At 34.9% G+C, this 26,805-nt stretch overlaps 1 protein-coding gene across 4 annotated transcripts in view; it reads right to left on the minus strand.

Moving 5' to 3' along the window:
• DMXL1 (Dmx like 1) overlaps positions 1–26,805 on the minus strand; it is a 124,919-nt gene that overhangs the window by 60,942 nt on the left and 37,172 nt on the right. For all 4 annotated transcript variants that reach the window (XM_004267483.4, XM_004267482.3, XM_049708506.1 and 1 more), the window contains exons 10-26: positions 23,388–23,600; positions 21,274–21,527; positions 20,482–21,166; positions 20,270–20,391; positions 17,490–17,579; positions 17,307–17,409; positions 17,047–17,166; positions 16,539–16,760; positions 12,709–14,394; positions 11,378–11,485; positions 10,078–10,247; positions 9,466–9,563; positions 8,316–8,481; positions 7,239–7,494; positions 5,011–6,104; positions 4,367–4,558; positions 1,823–1,899 (exon numbers count right to left, since the gene is read on the minus strand). In XM_004267483.4, coding sequence (XP_004267531.1) covers positions 1,823–1,899; positions 4,367–4,558; positions 5,011–6,104; positions 7,239–7,494; positions 8,316–8,481; positions 9,466–9,563; positions 10,078–10,247; positions 11,378–11,485; positions 12,709–14,394; positions 16,539–16,760; positions 17,047–17,166; positions 17,307–17,409; positions 17,490–17,579; positions 20,270–20,391; positions 20,482–21,166; positions 21,274–21,527; positions 23,388–23,600 — 5,656 coding nt within the window. The remainder of the gene's footprint in view (positions 1–1,822; positions 1,900–4,366; positions 4,559–5,010; positions 6,105–7,238; positions 7,495–8,315; positions 8,482–9,465; positions 9,564–10,077; positions 10,248–11,377; positions 11,486–12,708; positions 14,395–16,538; positions 16,761–17,046; positions 17,167–17,306; positions 17,410–17,489; positions 17,580–20,269; positions 20,392–20,481; positions 21,167–21,273; positions 21,528–23,387; positions 23,601–26,805) is intronic.

A 26,805-nucleotide genomic window follows, 5' to 3' on the forward strand; every position in this document is an offset into this window, starting at 1 on the left:
TTTGATATTTAATGGCTATTCTACCCTACACTAGGGTAGGTTATATCAGGTATATGCACCAGATAACAGGTGTTTAATGAAACACATGGTTTCCGTCCTCATGCGATTTATAGTCTGGTGGGGGAATCAGACACAAATAATTTTATCATACTCTTTTTAAAGACAAAACCTATGCATACAGTGATATGAAAGCAAAAGGGAGGAGTGATTTCACACAGTTTGGGAATTCAGCATAAGCTTCTCTAATTAAATGGCACTTTAAGCTAAAACTAAATAAACTGATCAATGGACAAAATAAATTACAGCTTGACACAAACTATGAAATAAATACAATAGAAAAATGGTACGAAAAATTTGTTAAACCCTGTCAGTAGTTCCTATATCATATGTTAAATAAATGAATATAATATTTAAAAATAGCACACTTATTTGTTTAGATCTGTTCTAACTGGCAAGTTGTCTTAGTTCTAACAGTTTGATACATATGGAAATAGCTTCTCTTGCTTTACTTTCCATTTTCAAGATGGAAGAGTAACAAAAACCAAAAATCTCCCCTGCTAAAGTAAGCCTATGGAAATGATAAGAAAGATAAAAATATGTTGATGAAAACAAAGCCATACTCAGTAATAAGAAAGTGAACTTTTGGAGGACCAAGGTCAAAGAAATCAAGTTGAAGCTACTATGGGAATACATAACCAGAGTAGTAAGCTGAGGTGACCCCTGGGAGAATTCAAACACATAAGATAAACAGATAATCAAAAATCAACACAAAGGAATGTTGACATCATGTAAGAGAAAACAAACTCAGCGACATACCTACACCTGAGGAAGCAAAGACTTACCAGAACATTAAGGAAAGTGGTTTATACTCAGAGATGTTAAAAAAAAATAAAACTAAAAAAAGAACAGTAAGTTATTTTTTTTAAGTGGCTATTAAAATAAATAAAGAGATACTAAAATTGAAAATAGAATTTCTAAAACAAACTCAAATAGGCTAAATAAAAGATAGGACATTGCTGAAGAATGAATTAGTGTCTGGAAAATGAAGCTAGGATTTCTCCTGAAATGAAGCAAAAAATAAATAAAGAAATAATGAAAGGGATCATTTGAGAGGAAAGCTAAAAGAAAAATAAGAGGGACCCACAAGTTCCAATATCTGTCTCATATAAGGAAAGAGAAGAGAGAAGATAAAATATTTGAAGAAATAGAGTAAGGGAATTTCAAAGAACTAAAGAAAGATACAGACCCCCACACTGTCAAACAACATGTTTTGAAAGCCTAGATAAATTATCTAGGCTTTAAATTATTTAGGCTTTATTATCTTTATGTCCTAAGTGAAACCTTAGGACATAAAGAGAAAAATCATAATCAACTACTCTGTAAAATTTTTCTCAATTCCAAGTCAGTCACTCCCTCCTCTGTGCTCCCTGAGATTTTACTACCTATCATCTTATAGGACATATCATTTAAGTATGATGTCATGTTACACATCATTTATCATTTCACATGTTTGTCTCTAACTAGATTGACCTTAAGGAAGGAGACCTTATTCCAGCGTATATCACAATGTCTAGCATTAGACAGTGATCAATAAAAGGCTGCTAAATAAGTTATATTGTGAAGAGTTTACTTGAGATACATTTGCCATAAAGACGTATGCTAAAATTTCAAAGATGAAAAAAAAGGACTCAACACTTAAGCCATATGCTTTTTGCATTATTTAAGGTGGACTGCAGTACACAGTATTTCTAGAGCAAGAGCATACAAATTCTCAAACCTCATCAGTTACTGCAAACATTCTTAAATTTCACAAGATATTTACCTGTAGTTATGACTACCACAAAGGCACTGATAAATACAAGCAGAAAGTGAAGCTGCTAAAGTATGCATTACATATACCTGGAAAAAAAAAAACAACAGAGTTATAACTTTGAAAAATGTAGCTTTTTTTCAAGACCTAATATAATCAGCATTTTTAAAAAGATGAAAAAATGATTTTGCCCTTATAAACTATTTCCTTTTTCTCCCTAATACTCATTTCTGTCTGAAAGGTCTTGTGACAAACAAATTAAAAACACACACACAAACAAACACACAAAACCTGAGGACTTTGGCAGAAATTATAAAACAGACACCTACTACCTAATTTGTTTTAAGGGCAAACGAGAACAGATGTTAGCTTATTCAGTAGTGCCATGAGCCATGCATTAAAAGCAAGCCCTCCAAGACTTAAACTGCTCCTTCTTCAACCAAAATATGAAGTCCAGCCTGGTAAATGACAGTTCACTTATGAACAGATCACTGAAGAATATGCTATCACACAGTCGAGTTACTACAGAAAACAATTTGAAGAGAGGGAAATTTTAGAGAAAGAAGGTATGAAAGACAGCAACTGAAAGGCAAATACATGTACTGAGGAAGACAGGGCTCCAAACATGGCATGACAAGAGAAGTAACAGGAGTAGATCTGAGGATGAGGGAGAAGCTTAATCTAGGTAAGAAAGGAGGCTAGACTATTAAAAGACCAGGTTCTTGATCTAATTATAAGGTATGATACTCTTTGTGCATATTAAAATCTAATTGCTATTTTTCCTTCAATGATCAATAGACATGTGATATGAATTAAAATCAAGGACAACATCATATGAATGAAGACAGCGAAGACCACATACAACAGACTACAAAAACGATAATATTTTCTAGCTTCTCCAATCAAAAGGTGGAGTCTATTTCGCCACTTACTGAATTTGGGCTGAGACTTGCTTTGTGCAAGAGGACACAGCAGAAGTGATGCGTTATTTCTGAACCGAGTTCTCTAAAGGCCTTGCAAATTCTACTTTTGCTCTTTAAACCCCTGGAACCACTATATGAAATAATCCAGGTGAAATGGTTAATTTCATGTGTCCATTTAACTGGGCCAAGGGGTGCCCAGACGTTTGGTCAAACGTTATTATGGATGCGTCTGTTAGGGTAAATTTGGATGAGGTTAATATTTGAATTGGTAGACTGAGTAAAGACGATTGCCCTCCCGATTGTGAGCAGGCCTTATCCAATCAATCGAAGACCTGAATAGAACAAAAAAGCTGAGTATGAGGGAACTTCTGCCTGGCTGCACTGAGCTGGGACACTGGTCTTTTCCTACCTTGGGACTAGAACTGAAACACTGGCTCTTCTTGGGTCTCAGGCCTGCTGGAATTTGGACTGGAACTTACACTATTACCTATCCTGGTTCTCAGGCCTTTGTACTTAGACTGGACCTACACAATCTGTTTTCCTGGGTCTCCAACTTGCCAACTGAAGATCCTGAGACTTCTCGGCCTCCATAATTAAGAGAGCCAACTGCTTACAACAAGGCTCCTTCTATAAAAACACACGTACACACCCTACTGGCTCTATTTCTTTAGAGAACCCAGGCTAATTACTCTAGGCTTGCCTACTGGAGGATGAGACACATCCCAAAGTCTTTGGTCATCCCAAAGTTTCCTGTCAGCCTTGCAAACAGTCTGCCAACCACCAGAAATGTAAATAAGGCCATCCTAGGTCATCCAGAATCCAGTCAACCTGCCTGCTGACCAAAGACAAATGAAGGTATCCAGCTATCAGTCCAGTTGGCCCATAGAATCATGAGCAAAATAAATCATGGCTATTTTAAGCTATTAATGTTTCAGGGTGGCTCTTAAGCAGCAAAAGCTGATACACCAGGGTTATGCTTATTATTTGCTTATTATTAAAGTTGAATATGGAATAAAGTTAAAATCAGCACAATCTAAACAAAATTAAATTCCTAATTGTATAATATGCAATGTGGGCATTTATTCTACTGAGCAGTATAGGAAACAAAGTGACAAAATTAATTTATAAGGGTTAAGGTTATCCAGGAAGGTAAAACTGTAGGAGAGGCTACCACTAGACAAAAAGAAAATGGATGGCATGATATCACAGCCTGTGAGGTGGGGGAGAGAATCAAATGCAGACTATGAGGGAAAAAAAAAGAGATACTAGTACTTTTACATAATATTAAGTTTCTGTCTCTAAAAAAACCCCAGCTTTTTGGCTAAGTGTACTGCTGAAGATTTACTCATAAATGTGCATACACACTATTATGCTTACCAAAATGATGCAGTTAAATAAGACGAAGTAAAACTTTAAAACTGAAGTACCCTATTGGGTATAAGTAATACAAGTAAGATGAACTTGGCCTACAACCAAAAGTTTTCTTTGATCAAAACCAATATAAACTTGGCAATGAAACAATCACTATGCATAGGATGATATTTAAAATTGTTTATAAAAAGCCTTAACACTTCTCTTTTAGTTTTATCATAGTATATAGGTAAATTAAATGTCTGAAACCAAGCATACTTACTTTATTGCTTTGGATATCAGGATGGGGTGGTGAATCAAAGTTTATTATGGCATGCAGAATATCATGTGTTAGATTACTAAGGTGCAGTAACGGATTGGCAACTACTGTTTTGGCACTGGCTGTACAAGCAAAGAGCAGAGGTACTGAGGTTTGTTCTGAAAGAGGGCTAGGAAATATTGGTTCTGCTGTTTCCTTAAAAAACAAAGGGAAAAAAGGTTAATCAACTATTTATAGTTATAATCCATTAAGTAATTCAGGGTCTCTTTGAAAAACTTCAGAACAATTAAAAATTAAAAGCATAACAAACTTTTACAGAGTTAGAAGGGACGATCAACCTTCCACCAATTATAATGAAAACTGATGGGACAATACGCTCGTATCATCATCTCACAAAGCATTCGTATAAGAATGTTTAATATGAATTAAGCAGATCACAGGGTCTGATATCAAACTGTCCTTAAACCACAATGCATTCACAACTCTAGAAATCCATAATATGAAGCACCACACAAAAAGCAGAATTCCTTAAAGCAACCATAATTAAGAAAATCAACAATTTTAACATTTTAAAACTAAAAAAGCAATCTCAAAAACTGTTTTTCATACAAGTAGTATTTTGACTGGTTATCATGTAAGTTACATACCTGTTGAGATTCTTGTAAAAGCAAAATCAATTCCATTCTCACAGATGCAAGACCCCCACCATGGGATCCATGCAGTATGCAGTAACTAAGAAACATCCTCAAGAGTGACTGATATTTCAAAAGCCACTGTCTTTTTTCCTGAAAATTTTCTCTCAGTTGTTTCACTTTTGTTTGATGAAGCAAATCTTCAGCATCTTCATTTAATCCAAATGCATCTCCATTTTCACTAAATGCAGACTGTAATTCTTCAGGATCTGAACAATAGTCGCAAGTTCTCTGAAGGGCTATCACCTCTTTTTCAAGCCAGTGGTACAGCTGGTATCGCAATTTTCCACCATCTATTTCATATCCAGTAGATAAAGTACGAAGTTCTACCGTGAGAATCTTTAAACATGCTCTAAATTTTAACTGAACTGCAATGATATCTTCTGATGGATTTAAAATGTCATGTTCATCTAGTGTGCTGAGAGAGTCTGTGTACTTAGAACTTGTTTCATCTATTTTTTCCCCTACTTTTCTCTGTAAAGGTTTTAGTTCTTTCATTGAAACAGGGAGATCCTCATTTTCTTCATCGTTATCACTGTCCCATTTTAATTCTAAAGAGTCATCCTGAAATACAATACTTGGTTGGCTCCAGTCAAAAGAAAGAGTGGAATTTGACTGCTTCTCTGAGGAACCCTCTGAAGAAGATCCAAAACCATTCATCAGTGACTGTGACCAATCAATAGCAGAAGACTTATCTTCCCTTGCATCCAATTTGAATGGAGAAGAAGGAGAACAGACTTTACTAGTATCCAGAAAACTAGATGTTCTACAAAAAGGTTTCGTTTTTTTGATGACTTTTGGCATCTTTGATAATACTTCCAAAGCCAACATAGGGCAGCCAGCTTTTAAATGAGCACTGGCAGTAGTAAAAAATAATCTTCTTTCACTTAAATTAATTGTTCCTGCCAGTCCACTTTTTCCTGTTAAACTCATGTGTGCGGAAAATGCATCAGATGATCCAAAATGACGTCTCAGCAAAAGAGGATGTGTTCTTAGATAATTGTAGAAATTAAAAACGGCAGGATTGCAGGCTGACATCATGACTTGATCTGAAAGTAAATTCATTTTATGAGCCAAGAAAAATTCTTCAAGGGTTGTACTGTAGCCCTTTTTCTCTACCATGGCACCTTTATCTACCTGGTCTTCTAAGAAAAATTTAAGAGACCAAACTAATACATAGCACTGAATAGACAGGAACACAGTTGTAATGAAAGCGTTCTAACATAGTAGGAAAACAAAGATTATGCTGATTTCACATCTCTTCAGGAAACAATCTAAGACATTTTAAAACATCCAGTTACACACTTAGTTCTTTTTCTCCTACTTTCCTGGACACTTCATCTCAGTCCGTCTGCTTTGCTAGATCTTCCTCATCTTCTCTACTTTTAAATGCTGAGTGTCCTAGAGTTCAGTACTTGACCTCCTTTCTATCTACACTCCTTGAGTTAACTCCTGCAGTCCCACGGCTTTAAATACCATCTATATGTGATAACGTGCACATCTCTATTTCTAGTAGCAATTTCACCCTGTAAATCTAGAATGCTATATCCAAAGGCCTACATTACGTTTCCATTTACATGTACATATTCTTGCCTCAAGGCCTTTTTATTTACTGTGCCCTTGGCCTAAAAACCAGATACCTGCACTGACTGATTACTCACTCATTTCAATTAGGTCTCATCTCAAAGGTTACCTTATCTGAGAAGTCTTTTCTATCTAAAGCAACACTCTCCAAACTCTGCTCCTAGCCTTCCCCCTATCACTTATCTATTGCTCAAACTAAAAACCCAGGAGTTAAACTTCACTCTCATTCCCTTCATATTCCATATCCAATTCAGTCCTATCTAGTCAACCTTAAAATTATAGTTGAAATCCAACCACTTCTATTTCCCTGTTTATCACTATTTTCTTCAAAACATTTATATTCAAACGTTGAAAACATCTATGTTCAATAAGAAAATCCAAAGTCCTTGGTTTTCAAAGGATTTAGCTTCCTGGTGGGGGGGGAAATAAAAAATAAAAAACTGTATACATAACTCTGTCTCCCCAACTAAACCATAAAGTCTTAGACCATGTACGTCTTCAATTTGCTCTGCATTATCCTTAGCACCCAACAGTGTGCTCTGAACCTGACGAACACTAATAAAACTCTTAAACATTAACATCTTAGAAGTATAGCTTACCATCATCCTCTCTGATAGGTTGCTTTATTAATGTTTCCAGAGCACTACTATAATCTTCTAAAATCCAATATGCCATACTCCGAAGAAAAGGATCATAATGCATATTTATATTCAACAAATTGAGTTCATTGAGTTCAATTCCCAAAACTTTTTTACGTAAAATAGATTTATATGTTGCAGATGTATCAAATTCAGACTCATAGAGTCTTGCTATTACAAGAGCCAACTGAATGTCATTCAGTTTCTCAAGACATACCTTCAAAAACAAGAAATATTGTTTATAAATAAGGGTATCTTTCATTTTAAGGTAAACTCAATTAACTCACTAATAACTAGATGAACACAAAGCTTTATTAATATCTGAAAATAGTGAACAAGGACAATAAACAAAACATATGCTGCTTCCTTCAGCAAATCTACTTGACAACATTTATGTTAATTTATCTGGTAGTACTAAATACATATTTGCAAAAAGAATTAGCCTAATGAAAAACCACTAAATAATTGCTAAAATGACACGCTTTGTTTTATTCTTGAGCTTTTACCCTTCCCCATCCACCTCAGCAGACTATAATGTTTCCAAATCAAAAAGATGTTTTGAATCACTTGTATGAAACTCTGAGCAAAAGGGAAATTTGAAACAGAAATGTTATATTTTAAATATTTATAACTTTTTGTAAGGTTTACTTAGAAATAATTAGCTAAAAATTTCCTAAGGTTTGTCAACTAACACAGAGCCAAATATACGTCCGAATGTGTTTAAAGTGACAGGACAAATATTTTATTTTTTAACTGTTCATAAATATTTTTAAGAGTCAGATCAACTACCTATCTCTACCAACCAACAGAACCTGGTTAATTTTAATTCTGTATAAATATCATTCAAGCTAAATGACAAAATTTTAAAGTCACCATTAAATATTACCAGTTAGGCATTAAGCCTTTAGGCATTAAGCCTTTAGACATTAAGCCTTGTGTTAGTTCCACTATACTTGAGTTGAAATTAAAAAACAAAATTGAAACCATGAAGAGCTTAAAAGGATGACAATGCTATTTTTAAAAAAATTCATTCATTACCTCAATTGCATCTCTGAGGCAACCAGCTAAAAGAAAAAATGCTGCTGAATGTTCAAATCTTTGTTTTCCTAACAAAGAAAAAGCATTCTTTAAAGCTGCTTTACGCCATCTCTCATCCTCAAAATTGTGCCCAAAAAACTGTGTCATCTTGGAATCTTTTTGGGATCTATAAAGAAAAAAGTTTGAAAATTTCGGAACATAATGCTTCTACATCAAAACCAATTGTTATGAAGTTAGCCACTTAAAAGTTAAGACTCAAAAGAAACATTTACCAGTTCATAAATTACTATACATCTGCTGCTTTTCTGAGCAAAAATAGCATTTATGGTAAACATTTACTTTTCCATATAAATTTCAGAGATTATTGAAAACATTCTTTCAAACTACGAAGAAACTACATTAACAGCACTGTGAAAAATTATTTTTAAATCTATACAAATATATAATTTACATTAACTTCTGTGCTATTTTACCATTTAAACTTAATCAACTGCCTTTAGCCCCACTGCCCACCTGAAGATGACTTTGATGATAAAAATCCAAGGAATTTGTCCCGAAGCAAAACAATCCTAAAAGATCTAGTCTCTTACAACTGATCGATACCATGATTTTCCCCCAAAGGTTGCTGATCATATGGATATATCTAGAACTGAACCCCAAATGAATAATGAACTATTTATGGCGATCACGCTCACCAAGTCTAGCTGAGAACAAGTGAAAGAGAAAAATTCTAAATGACTCTAGCTCAAGAATGGGGTCAGGGCCCTTAGGAAGAGGGTGGTTTGGAAGAATAGCCTGGTCCAAGAGCTCCTTGATAGGGCAGAGGGTAGATGTATCTTCAAAGCTCCACCAATTCATCTTCTTCCCCATTCCAGATAAAGTTTCTGGTTTAGTTTTTGTTCTACAGGAGCATCATGAGAAGTTCTTAAAATAAGCAAAAAAAAAATGTTTTTCTGGACTGATAAACCTAAAAAACGCTAATGTGATCTCATCAAGATTCTTCTGCTCTGTAACCTGGGCTTCTTTCACATGAAATCTCTTAAATACAAAAATAACTAAGAATCCACATGAATCACACTAACAAGAACAAGAAATCTTTACTTCATACTCTATGGAAAGTTTTTCATTTTGAAGCAGTTTTTTCACCTACCTATATAATCCCCAAATCACAGCTTTCTTTTTCATTGCAAGGTAAAAAATGGCAGCATCTAAAGGATCATTCTTTTTATAAAAGGCTGCTTTGGCTACCTATAATTAGAAAATATTGGTCAAAATTTCACGGTAACAGTTTTTAATTAAATAAACAAATACTTTCCTTCATATACGAGACTGTCATACATTCTCTACTTAAATGTTCAATAAACTAAAAAATATGTGTATGAACACATGCATGTATATGTAAATTTATTAATTTATTAATTTATTTTATAATTACAAAAGTAATCATGGTGGTGGGCTCCAAGATTACAGAGATGGAAACAGGACTACACTTGTCATTGCAAGCTCTTCTGTACTGTTTTATTTTCCTAAATGTGTATATATATTATTTTGTGTATATCAATAAAAAATGCTAATATATCAACTAGCAATTTAAGAATTAGAATATAAATTGTTAAAAATTATGCTATTTTGAAATATAAAGACTATTTAAAAGCATTTTACTGCTAAAAAAAAAGAGTAACAGGAGAGGAAATATGGAATATCATGTAAATAAACATGCAATATATATTAATTCATTTTTACACCAAAATAAAACACTCACCTTTTCTATGCATTTGCGTAAGATGCGGGTATTCCGGACCCACCACCCCACACCCATAGCTCTAAGTTCAGACCATGTGGGATCATCTTTCTGCATTGCTGGCAACATGTTCAGCAGTTCTTCTTCTGCTACTGAATGAAAGGCCCAGGCAAAATGACTACTAGACAGGCCTGAAGAAACATCAAAAATAATGTTTATAAGAAAATAAATATGATTATATAATGATGATCAGAAATGTGTGTTCCATAGTTGCAATAAAAATGCCTAAAAGTTTATATAAGACTCCCAGAGTTATAACTGTTTGGGGTTGGAGGGAATATGGGTCTTTTTTCTTGCTTCTCCAAGTAACTCAATCATCACATCAATATTTTCTACAATGAGCATACATTTTCTATAATTAAAATATAGTTTTTTAAAAAGATAAGGAAAAACGCTTATGGGCAAATGCCACTGTGCTGAGTCTTTCTATTCTCTAGTATGTCTGACATCCTTTGGTCAACATTTGTTGTGTGGATTTAATTCCATGGAATCAAAAAAGCACCAAGGAGACAGTACAGCTGGTGAACAGAACTTAAGACTGCAAAAACTCTGGAATCAGAATGCATAAATTAAATTCTAGCTCCACCCTAACTAACTATATAACTTTGGGCAAGCTACTTAACCTCTTGATTCCTCAATTTTCTTATTTACAAAATGTGAATAATCATGGCACCTACCTCATTACATTGTTGTGAGGATTAAAAGAAATAATATAGTTAAAGCATCTGGGATAGTACCTAGCACATAATAACTTTTATTACCCCATAATCACTATATTAATAAGATACTTTTATATTTATAAAGCATCATTTACATTAGCAAGTCTCTCAACCTACTGGTCCACACATGTGGGGTTTATCGTTCAGCTTTTTTTTTTTTTTTTTTTGGTGGTACGCAGTCCTCTCACTGCTGTGGCCTCTCCCGCTGCGGAGCACAGGCTCCGGATGCGCAGGCTCAGCGGCCATGGCTCACGGGCCCAGCCACTCCGCAGCATGTGGGATCTTCCCGGACCAGGGCACGAACCCGTGTCCCCTGCATCAGCAGGCGGACTCTCAACCACTGCGCCACCAGGGGAGCCCTCTCCAGTATTTTTATGCAAAGAGGATGAGATGAAAGCAAACATTTTTAACATAAATTAAGGCAATTCAGAATGTGTCAAATTTGTTGGCATTATCATATCTGGGCAAAAACAAACTTAAATGTTCTTAAGCCTCTCTTCTACTCGTCTTACTTCCTTTTACTAGATTATTGCCAAAATCACCTTGGTGAAGGAGTTGAGCTCGATAAGCTGGAAGAGAAGTTGTAAGAAAAGTATGAAGTCGAACAGCCAAAAGAAATTTTAAGCCACATTCATCAAGAGTTTCTCCACCTATAAAAAAGAAAAAAAAAGGTATTTTTACTTGTAAAAACCCATTTCATTAGCAAAACACAAGTAAATGCTAATAATTCTGGCAAGCAGGGTATGTCACAGCACCAAATACAGGGACAAAACATTGTGTGAAACTGACAAAAGTTTTCAGTCTAAATATTATCTAGTATTTCTTTTTCCTATATAATTATACATTACAGAAAAAAGTTGTATCGTTAAATAATTGAAAAAATAAAGAAGAGAATGAATTGACTCAGGATCTCTGACATATTTTTAATAATAATCTCCTCTGACATGAATATTTTAATTTAAATGTGACTCAATTTTAAAATAGGTTAACCTTCCCTGTAATATTATCCATACTGATTCAAGTCACATACCCATTCCAATAACTGCTAACACTGGAAGAAATGGCTATATGGTAAGGGGGCCTGATTTTTACTTTAAATGAATAAAAACATAAAACACTTGTAATACAGTCACATCAAAACATAATATCTACTAATATTATTTCATGTCGCAATTCATGACCAACTTATTTTTTCTTAAAGTTTTTATTTTTATTATTGTTATTCTTTTTTCTTAAATTTACCCCACATTTTCCTTTTAAGGGGGGCATCCTACTGACATATCTGGTGCACAAGGCTAGACTGTTAATCAGATCTTATTTGAAATCTGATGGGAATTCTACAAATTTATTCATAACTCAGGAGGTTAAAAACAAAAAATGCTCTTTGGGTGAGGAAAAGACCTAATTTTATTAGGCTTGCTTGCTGCTATTCTAGGAAGGAGTATACCTTAATGTTAATTTTTTTAAAACCTCAATATTAAAAAACCCAAATTAACAGTGAATTATTACAATGTGAAAAACAAATAAAGGAGAAAGCACCTTTTATTTTGGGGTTTCTAAAGTAATTATTTATTAAGAATGTTAAGTTTTGCTAAACTCAAAAGCAATTAGTTGGATTCTTAACATTATTAAGTAGACAGGTAAAAATGACTTGGCATAATGAATCTTTGTGTACTTTCTCAGAGTACTATGATTTATGGGATAAATAATATATATTCAAGTTAAAAATACTGTGAAGGCAACAATGATGATTTTAAAAACCTTCATGGCTGTCATTTTTACAGAAATTATTTAAGATTATTTTCTGTGAAAAAAATAAGTAAAAATATTACCATCAATTTTTCCTCTAATCCTATACCCAATTTAATTTTACCTTGGCTTCTGTCTCTGCTTTCTCCAATATCAGTGCTGGTAGTTGCAATTGTATCTGCTAAAGCCATCAAAGACATCTGCTCCATCCGGCTGAGTCCTGGTAAACTAGAATGAAGTAAGTGGCCAGAAAGAACCTGAGCGTGCTCAGGACCAAAGTAAGTTGGACTGTATTGTGAAAGGTCAATAACCCTGCGCTTTGTATTTTCTTCTTCTGTCTTTAACACATGACTATCAGTCATTAAAGCTGACATCTGAAAAAGCTCATCATAACTTTCTTTTGACAACTGGTTTGAGTTATTTAAGGTACTCTGATTACTAGATTTCTCCAAGGATGAGTAATAGCTATCATCATCTGCTGCAAGTAAGGCATATAAAGGAAGTGGAGGGACAGAATCGATTTCTGTGTAATCTGTATTTTCACTCTTGTTGAATGCCTGGGGGTCTCGAGTAGTGCTTCCACTAGCACTGATGGTGAGAGACCTAAAGCGGCGTTCATGATTAGATTCAGCTTCATTCAGAGCCACAACTTCCCCAGCAATGCACTTGACAAGATGTGACAAGATGGCCTTTGCTCTCCGAACTTTGCCAAGATCCATGAGTTCCAAAAGCTGCAAAGGATGGTACTGAGGTAAAGTTGGGGAAAGAACATGAGCTGCTTCAAAAAGACCTGAATCTTCCATACCCACAGAAGGATCAAGCGCAGTTTTCTTTCCACAAATTTTCTGTGCAAGACTGGTCATGGATCGAGTCAGGGTTTTCTTTGGAGGATGTAATCCAGAACTTGATGAGTTACTCTGTTTTATTAAACTTATTATAGATGGAGTGCTCCCATTGTATGAATCTGTTGTAACCGGTTCTTGTTTAGAAGATGGCTGCCATTGGGAATATACATGCATTTCACAATCCATTCCTACCACCAGGATGCCATCCCGGACCCATGATAAAGAAACAGGAAAAGGTGGAGAGCCTTCTACAGAAGAAACCAAGTCCACACTTCGTAACAGTACAAATTTAGAAAGAGGCACAACTTTAGTACCTTCCCAGAGAGGAAATGCCAGGCTTTCCTTACCCGTCTGTTCTTGTACCTTGCCAGCCAGGGGTCCATACATAAAAAGTTTTGATCCAATTCCTACAGTAAGAATATGAGAACCATCTTCTCTAGACATCCAATCTAAGTGAACTAAATGCTTTGTGTTTGATGTGACACTCTCTTTACTGGATAAATATACCTCTTGTTTATTATAGGCCACTAAATTGCTATCAATACTAATGCCAGAATCCAACACTGTATTTAACTCATCTAAATGAACTGTCTGTTCAAGGACCCAGCATGAACCTCCTGTAGACTCACATTCAAAAATACTTACATGCATCACAAAGTCCTGAGAACATCTACTATTAGACGTAGGCTGCTTATATGCTACTGCTAAACGATTTGTGTGTGCACAGCTGACTTCTATAGGCCTACCAGGTACAGTTATACTACTATTGCTCTGCAGTCCATCTTCAATAAGTAACGGCCATTCTTCCCAAATGTATATAAGATCCATTTCTCCATTCTTTGAAGTGGCAGATTCTTCAGCTGTTACTCTACATCTCCAGAATCTTACTTTCTCATCTGAGCATGAAGTTGCCAATAAATAAGGAGCACTGCATATGGGATATATGGAAGAAGAACTCAGATGTCCTAAAACAAAAATAATCCAGTAACAAAATGTGAAATTTGGTTAAATAAATCTGTTTTCTTGTACTAAAGGTTTTAGTCTTTTGCATGAACTAGTGTTAACAACATGACAATCAATATTTAGCTTAAGGATCAGCAAGATCAGTAAGACGCTTTTAATGACGTCAAAAAGGTACATAAAAAGGACATTATTACCAAAACCTAGAGCTGAAAGAGAACTCCGTAATAATTTATAAGTAAGGACTCTTGACTAAATGTGTAAGTATCTTATGCCTAAATCAAATAGCTAGACTAAGACAGAATTAGAAAACCTAAATTCTAGTCCCGGTTTTCAATCCAGCATTCTTTTCACAACTCTTTGTTAGCATTATATATTATTATAAATCTCACTTTAAAGATATCAATACATTTTTTAAAATTTGTCAATATTCACTGGCTACTTCTCTATAATATTTTTTAATACAATTTTGTGAATGGCTCATGCTTACCTAAGTACTAAAAGAGTCCTCCATGATTGAAGTGTATTTCATATAAATGACGCTGAGAAGATTCCTAAGTGGGACATATGTTTGCTTGGGCTTAATGTAATTACATACTCTTAATTTCCTAAATCGGGGTTGACAAACTTTTTCTTAAAGGGCCAAAGAGTAACAACTAGGCTTTGCTAGCCACAGAGTCCCGGTTGCAGCTACTCAACTCCACCAGTGTAGAACAAAGCAGCCATACACAAAGGTAAACAAATAGGTGTGGCTACGTTCCAATCAAACTTACTTACAAAAAGGTAGGTGACCCATAGTTTGCCAATCCCTATCCTAGACTATTAAACATAAACTGCTAATCGTAATACAGAAATGTTATACAGAACATTTATTATATTTTAAAAGCATATTTCAACATAAGTTTTTCTTTAAGTCCTCAAGGACTTAGCAGTACTGCATAAGGACACAATTAACACTGTCTATTAGTTTCTCTGAACTGAACAGAGAATAAAGAGCTTACCCTTCCCAAAAGTCTTGGTTAAAAAAAAAAATTCTCAAGACTAGGGAAAAAAGCTGTTATCACATGCTACTGTTTTTGCCAAACAAAACAAATTTTTTCCTTTGCCCTAGGACTTCTCTTTTCTTTCAAACTCAACTTGCGCCAAGGATTATTTTTAGAAACATCTTCAGTTTCTCTTAGATCTGCCATATAGTTTTTTTAATAGAATTCAGTAGTGAAGATTATACTGCTCTGGCTAAGGATAACAGCTCTTAAAACTGTGCCAATACAAAAGTCATTCTATTTCAAACTTTAACTTGCCTTGCATTGATGCCTCTTTTATTAAAATATACAAAAAAAACCCAGAATGTAAAAGTTATCAGGACACTGTTAATACTCCTGCTAACTTCACCAATTAGAAAAGATTAAGTACCTGATAATGTGGCAAACTGAAAAGCATTCAAAGTAATTAGTCGAAAGTGATAGACAAGTAAAGAAGACCAAAAACCCACACTGTGACTATGAAAATGAAAGAACTAGGTGATAAAAAGATGGATTTTTGTCTTGGTTTTCATGATACCCTTGATACTTTGATCTTTTTTGTACACTGGAATCACCTGGAAGGCTTGTCAAAACAAGACTGCTGGGTCCCACCTCACAGCTGGTGATTTAGTAAGTCTAGGGTGTGACCCAAGAATTATTATTTCTAACAACTTCCCAAACAATGCTGATGCTTTTGGTCTGGGGACCACATTTTGAGAACCACTGCCCTAAGGATAAGGATGACAAATATATATATCAGGAACTACACACTTAGAATCCTTCACAGCACAGAGCTCCAGGCAGCCAATACCAGCATTATCAAAGTTGGCAAATAAGGTGCCACCCCATTATTATCTCTGCCCTGGAAACTTTCGCTTTGTCTTCACAAAAGGATAATAAAAATTTGTTTTGGAAATCAATATTTAAGACCACAACTGGCTGACAAATGCCAGAGTCATCTGAAAACGTAATGAGAAATTTAAATTTTTAATTTAGGGTACTTAAAGATATTCTATTTCTGTTTCTGTGTAGATTTTAAAACTGGGAGTTGGACCTATTTTTAAATACACAGTAAATACTCATGCATTATGAAGTTTGATTAGTCTCCTTTTACAAAATTTACAAACCTGCTGATGGCTTAACACTTATTATCTCAACTCCTTCTGGCAAATGCAACTCTTGGCTATAAACCATTTCTGAAGACAGAGTCAACTTGCTGGTACTCTGGAGATTTGCTCTGCAAGCCTGATACTTCTGTGAAAAAGGGGATAAGATCTTCTCTGGAGAAGAAGAATAATGTTCTTCTGGCTGCCAAACTGTTTCAGATATTTTTGTATCTACTTTTTCATCTATAAAACATAAAAAAAGAACCAAAAACTGGGAGAGAAACCCTATAAACATTACAATTGCTACATTTTATAATCCAAAACCACCTTATAAAAGACAAAAAAGTTAACATATTAATATGATTCTTTACGGCAAGAAAATCAGAAAATTGTTTTTTTTCTTAATTAACAGAATAAACTATAATTATCCTCAATAAAAACAGCTTTAAAAAATATCCACTGAACTATCTAACCATATATAATTTGTTAACCTAAGCCTACTTAAAGTTTAAAAAAAAACAAAACTCACCCAATGAGACAGGAATGGACTTCAAATGCAAATTCCACATGTGTAACAACGAACGGTTGTCTTGGGTGCACTCTATTACAATTAGGTAGAATTTTTCCGAAAATTCATTAGGTGAGCTGCCTGTTGGTATAAATGGTGTATTTCACTACTAACATGGAAAGCTGAGATAACTTTATATATTATATAAATATTATATCAATTTATCTTTGCCTAACATACTCTACATTTTATTTCTCATTTCATGAAAAATTCTTCTTTACCTGCATCAGATAATATTCTGTCTTTTCCTAGTCTTTTCTTCTCAAGGTTATTCAAAATGAAGTCTTCTTGAAAAACATGAAGCAGCTGGGTTTTTCTGCCTTGCTGAATGTAAATAAATACCAATGTAAGTTGACATACATATTATTTACCTAATGCTAAGTGGCCAGAAAAATAATACTTACAAGTTTGGTAATGGGATCTAATGCAATAATGCATCCTGGCCTGGCTGTTGACTGTTGACTTACGATGTTAAACACTTCACCAACATATTTCTGTTTTTGAAAAAATGGATATCTCCTTTATTAAACAATTAAAAAAAATAGTAACAAGTGACATAAAATTTCAGGCATAACAGACAAATAATAAATAAGTTCAGGTGAGACTAAATAAATTCACAAGTCCTTTTCATTATAAACATTTTACGATTTTACAAAGCAATTACACAGGAATGAAGAGAGTTACAGCTCAGCTGGTGCAGAGAAAACCAAAATCAATGCTTGGTAATTGTTAAGGGGAAAAAAAGTATTTTATATTTATAAGTGTGAAAGACTGACTTCAATCTCATGGAAATGTTCTAAGAATCAAGGTTTTTTAAGCATTAATTTTGACAAAGAAAGCTAAAGAAACAAGTTAACATACTATTTACATATGCTGATTTCTTGAGCCACTTATCTCCTGACTGCTCTAGTCAAGCACACGTTGTTAAATTCAATGTTCATCATACTGGATCCATCAGCAGCATTTGATTCTGTTGATTACTCCTTCCTCCTGGAAATAATTTTCTTCATTTTGGCTTCCATTATACACCACGCTCACCTCACTTTTAGCAATGGAATGCCCCAGGGTTCAATCCTCCTATCATTTCTACTTTCCAGCTATAGTCTCTCCCTCAGTGATCTCACTCAGCTCCACAACTTTATATTCTGACAACTACTTATTTTCTATCTTCAGACCAGGCCTCCCTCAAAACTCCAGAGACTAGCTTACTAGATCTCTTGGATATCAAACAGGCATTTCAAAATTAACATGTCTAAAGCCCGGCTCTTGAATCTCCCTGCTCCTCAAAATCTGCTGTTTAGGGACTTCCCTGGCAGTCCACTGGTTAAGACTCCACACTTCCAATGCAGGGAACACAGCTTAATCCCTGGTCAGGGAACTAAGATCTCACATGGCAGGCAGCGTGGCCAAAAAAAAACCCCCAAAACTGCTATTTATACTTCTCATCTCAAGGCAAACTTTGGGAGTCATCTTCTTTTTGTCACACAAACCCCATATCCAGTCCAATCCTTACTATTCAATGTTCAAAACACATCCAGATTTGACCAATTCTTAGCATCTTTATCACCACCATTTCCTACCACTCTAAACCCCTTTGATTCTTTCCTAGACTACTGTAATAGCTTCCTGAATTGTTCTCTCTGATAACACTTCTGCTTCCCATGTCTAATCTATATAACAACCAGAGTGATCCTTTAAAAGCCTAAGTCAGATCATATCACTGTCATTCTCTTCACTAGTTTTTATGTCATTCAGAGTAAAAGTCAAAGTTACTCTCAATACAATCTGGCCAGGCTCACTTTCTGATTTTATTTTTGACTACTCTCCATCTCACTTATTCTGCACCAGCCACAATGGCCTCCTTGACGTTCCTTACATACCAAACATGCTCTGGCCTCAGGATCTTTACACTGGCTCTTCCTGAAATACTCTTCCCTCTACATATCGATATAGGTAGCTCTTTTATCTCCTTCAGGTCTTTACTCAAATGGCACCACTTCTGTGAGGTTTTCCCCAACCAGCACTTTACTTGGCACTCCATACTACTTTTGCAACATTGTTTCTCTCCAAAGTATTTATTAATATATTTTTACCTTTTTTCTATATTCTTTCACTAGAATGTAAGCTTAGATTTTTGTTTGTTTTGCTCACATCTAAATTTCCAGCACTTAAAACAATTCCTGAAAAATAGAAGGCCCTCGAGAAATATATGTTTCTAATTTAACACTATATATGTTTTGAAAAACTTTGTATTCTGTAAAACCATGCAATAAAAATAACAGGGAAAAATCAAGATGGGAACAGACCACTGACACCTATGCAATTCTGTAACCAGAGCATTAACAAAGACATTAATTGATGGTTGAGAGGACAGTTTGACTCTCTTAAACAGGAAGCTCAGTATGGCTGAAAGTTACCTCAGGGCATATTTAAAAACACAAAAACCAAAAGAATGGAAATACTGGCTTTTGGAGGTGCTGAGACAATGCAGATGGTGGGTTGCTATTAGTTGGGCACAGGAACAAGTGCCCTCTGTCATAAGACAAAAGCTTTGCAATGGTGTTGAAAAAACTCCTGCCTGTAGTGCAACCAAGCTGAAAGCTCTTTCCTCTTGGTTAAGATTAAAATTCCACTCCTGTTATTTCAGCTTCCCTTGCCTAGAAAAAAACCTGCAGATGAACCAACATAATTCCATATACTGTCAGTAGTCCCCATTTATCTCTGAGCAAAGAAGTACAACAGTGGGCTTCCCTGGTGGCACGTGGTTGGGAGTCCACCTGCCGATGCAGGGGACGCGGGTTCATGCCCCGGTCTGGGAGGATCCCGCATGCCGCGGAGCGGCTGGGCCCGTGAGCCATGGCCGCTGGTCCTGCGTGTCTGGAGCCTGTGCTCCGCAGCGGGGGAGGCCACAGCAGTGAGAGGTTCGCATACCGCAAAAAAAAAAAAAAAAAAAGTACAACAGAAACACATATTGTAGGACACTAGACTCTACTTTTGGAATGAATGAAAGATATGGTTTCTTTTTAAAGGAGGCTAGAATCACTGTAAGAGTAAAATGTGAAAAAAATTACTAAAAAATATACATTTTATTACAAATTATATGTCACAATTCTAGAACATGCCCAATAAGTATAAAGTATCTAAAAACATATTATATTCTTAGCTTCAAAAGCCATTTACTTACAGAAATGTCAGGATTGGAAAGCTCATATAGAAGTTTCTTGGCATCAATAACTGCTTCATATAATCTCAGATATTGTCCATCACTTGCTACAAAGCATGCACTAGGAGAGTTGCAGTATGCACCTAGATGTATTTTAAAAACATTTGAAATTTAACCCTTAAGCAATAATGTCAGAAAATCTCAAGTTCTTAAATAAAAATCAGAATCCTTACCTAGACAATAACTGGGTATAAGAGTGGGCAGCCATGCCACATTGGAAAATGCAGAAACATGGAGAGAATTAATCCGGGCAAGCTCAGAAACACCTCCAGAAAAAGACAATGGCCCAACTGGATCAACTCTCCAAAGAATAAGCTCACTGTAAACTGCATTGGGATCCTGAAAGGCCATGTCAATAGTGCTTTTATTCTGTTGTGCCAAAGAACATTCTTCAATATTCACAGCACCATAAGGTTCCTTTTGGTTATCAACATCTGGTGTCCTTAATGCGTTATGGTGTGACGTTGTCAGCAATAATGGTAATACTGAGTGACAAGCTAAATCATTAAGATGAAAGCGATGACCACAATATCTGGATTTGTGGGAAATACTGAGAACTGTAGAAAAGGCAGATTCCTCGGCAAAACTGACAAGCCATTGATTCAGGGAGCCATCAGCATGCTTTGAAATCATCATAACATTAGGGGTAAAAATGCTTAATTTTAAACTATTAGTTGATTTACTGTGACCAGAAGATATAAGCATTGATGTGGAACGTGTCAGGCTGGAAGTTTTTTGTTTCCCTTGCTGAATAGCCAAGTCAACATTCTTGGTACAGGCATACATCACTATGCTTTTACAGAGAGAGTTTGCATCACCTGTGGGGAAAGCTACAGGAATTCTGGAAACAAAGGACACCTAGAAGAAAGAAAGTAGCATTAGAATTCATGAAATTATATAAAGAGGTTTTACAAAACAGTACCCACATTTAACAAGTAGCTCTCCAGAGATCATAAAAATAATACCTGTACTTGACGAAACATACCAGGCTGGTATTCATCCAGCCAATCCACATGCCAAACCAGCAAAGAACCATCCATGGGATGAATACTGAATAGCATGTCTGCATTTTTACTCCATTCAGACAGAAGTACTTCAATCTGATGATCAATGGCAGCTGATGGTAATGGTACAGAACTTGAATTTGGTACCAATTTATCACTGCCCAATTCCTTCTTTTCAAGATTTATTTTCAGATCATCAATACCGTCATCGATCTCTATAAGCAAAAGGGTTCATGAACCAAGTAAATACAATCAAGCTACTACTAAAAATTAAGAAATATCTTTACAAATGCATTCAAAATGAAAAACATAAGTTTTCATATAAACAAGAAATGGGGTTCCCTTTAAAAAATAACTTTGCTCCAGGAATATAAGGCCACGGAGTTAACTCAGTACTCAGAAGGCCTATAAGGCTGATTCAGTGGATTATTAGTAGAAGGACTAATACTAGACTGGAAAGTAGGTAAACTGGTTTCCAAACCCAGATGTACCACAAGTAACTACTTAGAAGTAAGACACAGTACTTCTCTGGACCCTAGTTTTGCTCATGTTAACATGAGGGAGTTGAAATTAGGCTGAATTTTTAAAATATATTATTGGAATGTAATTTGTACTTTCTTCATAATGTCAGATTCATAAAACCTAAGTCAACTACACTAGCCATCCTCTAGGTGTAAGCATTTATAACTGATATGACACCTTAAAGAAACTATTTTAAAGAAATACATTTTATAGTGCCTAATTTCCAGATTTCCTTCAACACATGCCAACTTATTAATACAAATAAATATGTATATTCTGACCTCTACATCCAAGCCCCTATTCCTGGTTAGGAATACAAAGCCTTTCTTAAGAGACTATCAAAAAATGTTAGCTTGTTTACCAGATTTTAAAAATTAGTCAAGACATAAAATCATTAAGAAAAAGAAAAATAACTCAACAGAAAATTAGGCAAAAGGCACGAAGAGGCAAACCACAGAAGGGTTAACATAATTCTGCTCAATTTAACTCAAGAAAATTCAAAGTAAAACAAGACACCATTTTGTCCATATCAACGGCCAAAAAATAAAAAGATCCAGTGTTGGCAAGGATGTGAAAAAAGGATACCTGCATATACTTAGAGGGAACATATACTGGTAAAACATTACTAGAGGGTAATCTGACAGAACTTATTGAAATTTAAAAATGCTTATACACTATGCTAATTCCCCATCTAGGAATCTACCTTACAGAAAAATTCACACAAAGATGAAGAGATGTGTTACTCTACCATTATCAGTATATAGTGAAAAACAATTTAAATCAATTTAAATGGCTATCATCAGAAAAAATGCTTAAGTTTTCTCTTGAGTCTCTTGACTCAGGAGCTGTTAAAAATGAGAAAGAAAAGTGCCTGGTACTGAATTTAAAAAGCAAGCTGCAGCACACTATTTTCATTGAAAAATGAACTCCCATAGTACAACTCTTAAAAAAACTACCTTTATGCATATATTTCTGTGAGCATAGAAAAGAATAAATCTGGAAGGACACTCATCAAACTTAACAATATGGAAACTTTATACACGCCTGTATTGTTTAATTTAAATTTTTTTAAAGGGGAACGTGCAATCTTGTAATTAGAACAAATAACAAAAACATTTTTGATTTCTCTCTCTACTTGACTGAGGCTGAATGCAAACCTTAAGGCCCTAGTGTACTGCTTCTCAAACTTTAATATACATATAACTCATCTGGGAATTTCATTAAATTACAGATTCTTGTAGCTCCAGGTGGAGCCTGAGATTGTACATTCCTAATAATGACAATGCTGCTAGTCTGCAGATAGTCCTCTAAGTAGCAAGACCCTAGTGGCTGACAGAAGCATAAGTATGGAGAAAGTCCCTATATCATCATCAGGAAAGAAGCCACCTGGAACAGGAACATCTACATTGGATTATTAAATGAGCTAGTCCAAATTTGTATTAAGCCACTGCAATTTGAAGGTTATTTCTAACAGTAGCTGGTGTTACCATAATATAAAAATCTTTGCTATTTTAAATAAAACTTTATAATTTTTATCCTTCTTAAAGCTTTACCTTCATCAGATTTTACATCTGCCTGATTAGAGTCTTCTACACTCATCTCAGAAGATGGTTGCTCAAAACTTTTTCTAAGTTGTTGTAAAAAGACTTCCATGGACAAAGAAAAATGCAATTCTTTATTGTTTAGCCAGTGTACCACAAAAGGTCCACTCTTCTCTTCATTTTCACTTAGACTCAGAGACGTAATAGAAGGAAGAAGTGGAATGTCTATAAAGAACAACAACAAAAAAATATTAAAATTTCTATTATGCTAGCATATAAAACATCCATGTCTCTTATTTTTATTATTTACTGTTACATTTATCTTTAAACCTCTGCCATACATTTTATTTAACCTATAAATAAGACTCACAGTATAATGGTTCACACAATTATTATTCATGAAAACAGACTTACATGGTAAATTTAAAACACTTACTGTAAAGGAAATAAAATTCTACATTATATACCATAACTTATTTATATATACATACATATACATTTTTTTCTATAATTTTAAAAAATATTCTCATTAAGAAATATGTCTATAATTTGCAGACATGTTAATAGGGTAGTCTTCTTAATTTGTATAGAAACTTCGGTTAGAAATATATTTTAACCTGATCTACCATTAAAAATGCCATCATTAGGGCTTCCCTGGTGGCACAGTGGTTGAGAGTCCGCCTGCCAATGCAGGGGACACGGGTTCGTGCCCCGGTTTGGGAAGATCCCACATGCCGCGGAGCGGCTGGGCCCGTGAGCCATGGCCGCTGAGCCTGCGCGTCCGGAGCCTGTGCTCCGCGGCGGGAGAGGCCACAACAGTGAGAGGCCCGCGTACCGCAAAAAAAAAAAAAAAAAAAAAAAAAAAGAAAAGAAAAATGCCATCATTAAGTTGTCAAAGGAACCAGTGATATGTTTATCTCAACAGCAACAACTTTCTTTTACTTAACAGACCTTCATATTAACTTTTTTCATGACCTACCTATCTAATTCTAAGATAGACACTGCTTATTTATTAGCATCAAGATTGAAGTTAGAAAGTATGAAACTGAGGTTCCCTTACATTCAAGAAAAGCATTCAAGACAAGCCAACTCAGCTACAAAAAATTGTTCCTTGGTATTACTTTTGAAATCATTGCTAAGTATACTGAAGTACAAATTCAGAGTAAATTGTGAAAAATGACAATCCTAACTTAATAGAGGTAAAGAAAAATTTGTCTATCATTATTAAATAAAATCCAAATCTAGATCATCGTGGTGTCTGCTGAACATTATAGGCTGGAATGGATTCAGCGAAGGTAAATAATTTTCTCCAGAGCAAATCTACTGATTTTTTTTAAAAGGAAATATAAACAATTTTAAGTATTTGTTCAAATACCGTCTATTGATGGACACCCATAGGAACAGTATTATAGGGGATGAATGGTAAAAGAAAGGATAGAAGAATCTTTTTCCTGGTGGGAGGGAGGGAGACGCAAGAGAGAGGAGATACAGGGACATATGTATATGTATAGCTGATTCACTTTGTTATAAAGCAGAAACTAACATACCATTGTAAAGCAATTATACTCCAATAAAGATGTTAAAAAAAGAATCTTTTTTCTGTCCCTTCTTATTGGCGTTGGGTTCTAAGAGTTGATGGATATTATCTAATCCAAGCGCTCTGTTTATTATTATATATTCATTAGTATAATTATTTGATTAATATTTATCTATCTCCTACCTAGTTATATGCTTCCTAAGAGCAAGGACCACACTGTTTTGATCACTACTGTACCTCCAGTTCCTACCACTATCTCCAGTTCCTATACTGGCACAGACTAAACACCCAATAAAACCCTTGAGGGGCTGAACTGCCAATCCCACTGTTCCTAGGTAGATACACAATAGTGTTAGGGTTTGAAAGAGTGTCCCCAAGAAAACTAAATGGGTAGCATTTTCTGATTTTCAACTTACAATCAACTCAGAAGAGATAAGCAATGCCTAAAGTAGATCACAGGCCTAGCTGTAAAGTACACAAAATTAGGGGCTTATGCTGACTTTTAGCAGAAGCATTCTGGCTGAAAAGATACTCACATTTCCTTTGCCTCCTGACTTCACCCAAAGAATCTGATAAAGTCATTTTTTATGAGAAATCTTCATGGAAAGCGTGTAAGAACTAGAACTAAGAGAACACGCTATTATGAACTCCTCTCCTGTATCATTTTCCATTGATGGACAAATAAGTGAAGCCATATCTGAGTTGGGCCTTGCAGGAAAGTCATTCTAACAGACCTAATTTAGGGAAAGGAGTTTTCACAAGATCTAATATAGCTCCTAATATTATTATTTTGCTTTGATTTGCCCTACATGTATGAATTTTTCTTAGGGACCCACAATCTAAAGAAAGGTTTTAGAGTTTTCCTTATTGGAAGGTAGTCAGGGAGATGTTACACAGGAACTTAGGGTTTATTTTTTTCATAATACCTCAGCCTTTTCCATTAAAGTGAGAATTCAAGCTTTCTTTATTCTCAAAATATTGTCCTTTACTCAGCAAAGACTTTCAAAATTATTCCACCGACCTAGAGTTGCCTCTGGATACTATAAGCGCTGACAATGTACATTTTTTGATAAGGTAATAAAACAATTTTTTAATAAAAATAATTCAATATTCTCCCATTTACATTTTCATGGCTCATGGATTTTGGATTCTTTTAGAGCTGGGACTGTAGTTAACCATATAAAATTTTAAAAATCAGCAAATACTCTTTATTCCTACCACAGGTATCTCAGCACTTTTTAACTTATCAAAGTACTTCTCACTTTGATTCAAGTAACTAATGGACTGTATTTATTGCTATGTTTCTTGAAGAATGCAATCCAGTGTGTTATATGGAAATAGGTTATGCTTAATTTATGTTTAAGAATATCTCAAAATACATAAAAACTCATCAACAGTGGTTATCTTCTGGGAAGGAAGACTAGGGTGGAATAGAGGTAAAAGGAGGATTTTACTTTACACTTCCTGTACAGATGGCATTTATCATGTGCAAATATTATTTTTAACTTTTTTCCCAGTAATATTCTAAGGTTCCACTTTAAATGCCCCCAACTGTGACCAGTTGGTTTTTAAACTCACAGAAAATATTTACTAAAATGATAAACACTTCAGTCTTCAAATTCATAGATAAACCCAGGTATTCTAGATCTTTCAGTCTGTTTCATAGTACCTATTTGACTACAGTGATAAGTTTCTTAATTCTTCCAGTTATAATTTCTACATATTTCTGCCCTATTTCTGAAATGGCTCCAAAGATCAAGTACAAAACACATTGGTTTCGTTTGAACAACTATACAATAATTATAAAATACTACTCTGAGGTGTTAACCTCTTTGTTATGTATTAGTTCAAATCTCAGATATCAAATACAGAATCTCAATGACTTATCAAGAT

This window comes from Orcinus orca, chromosome 3, assembly GCF_937001465.1.
Source record: "Orcinus orca chromosome 3, mOrcOrc1.1, whole genome shotgun sequence".
Lineage (NCBI taxonomy): Eukaryota > Metazoa > Chordata > Mammalia > Artiodactyla > Delphinidae > Orcinus > Orcinus orca.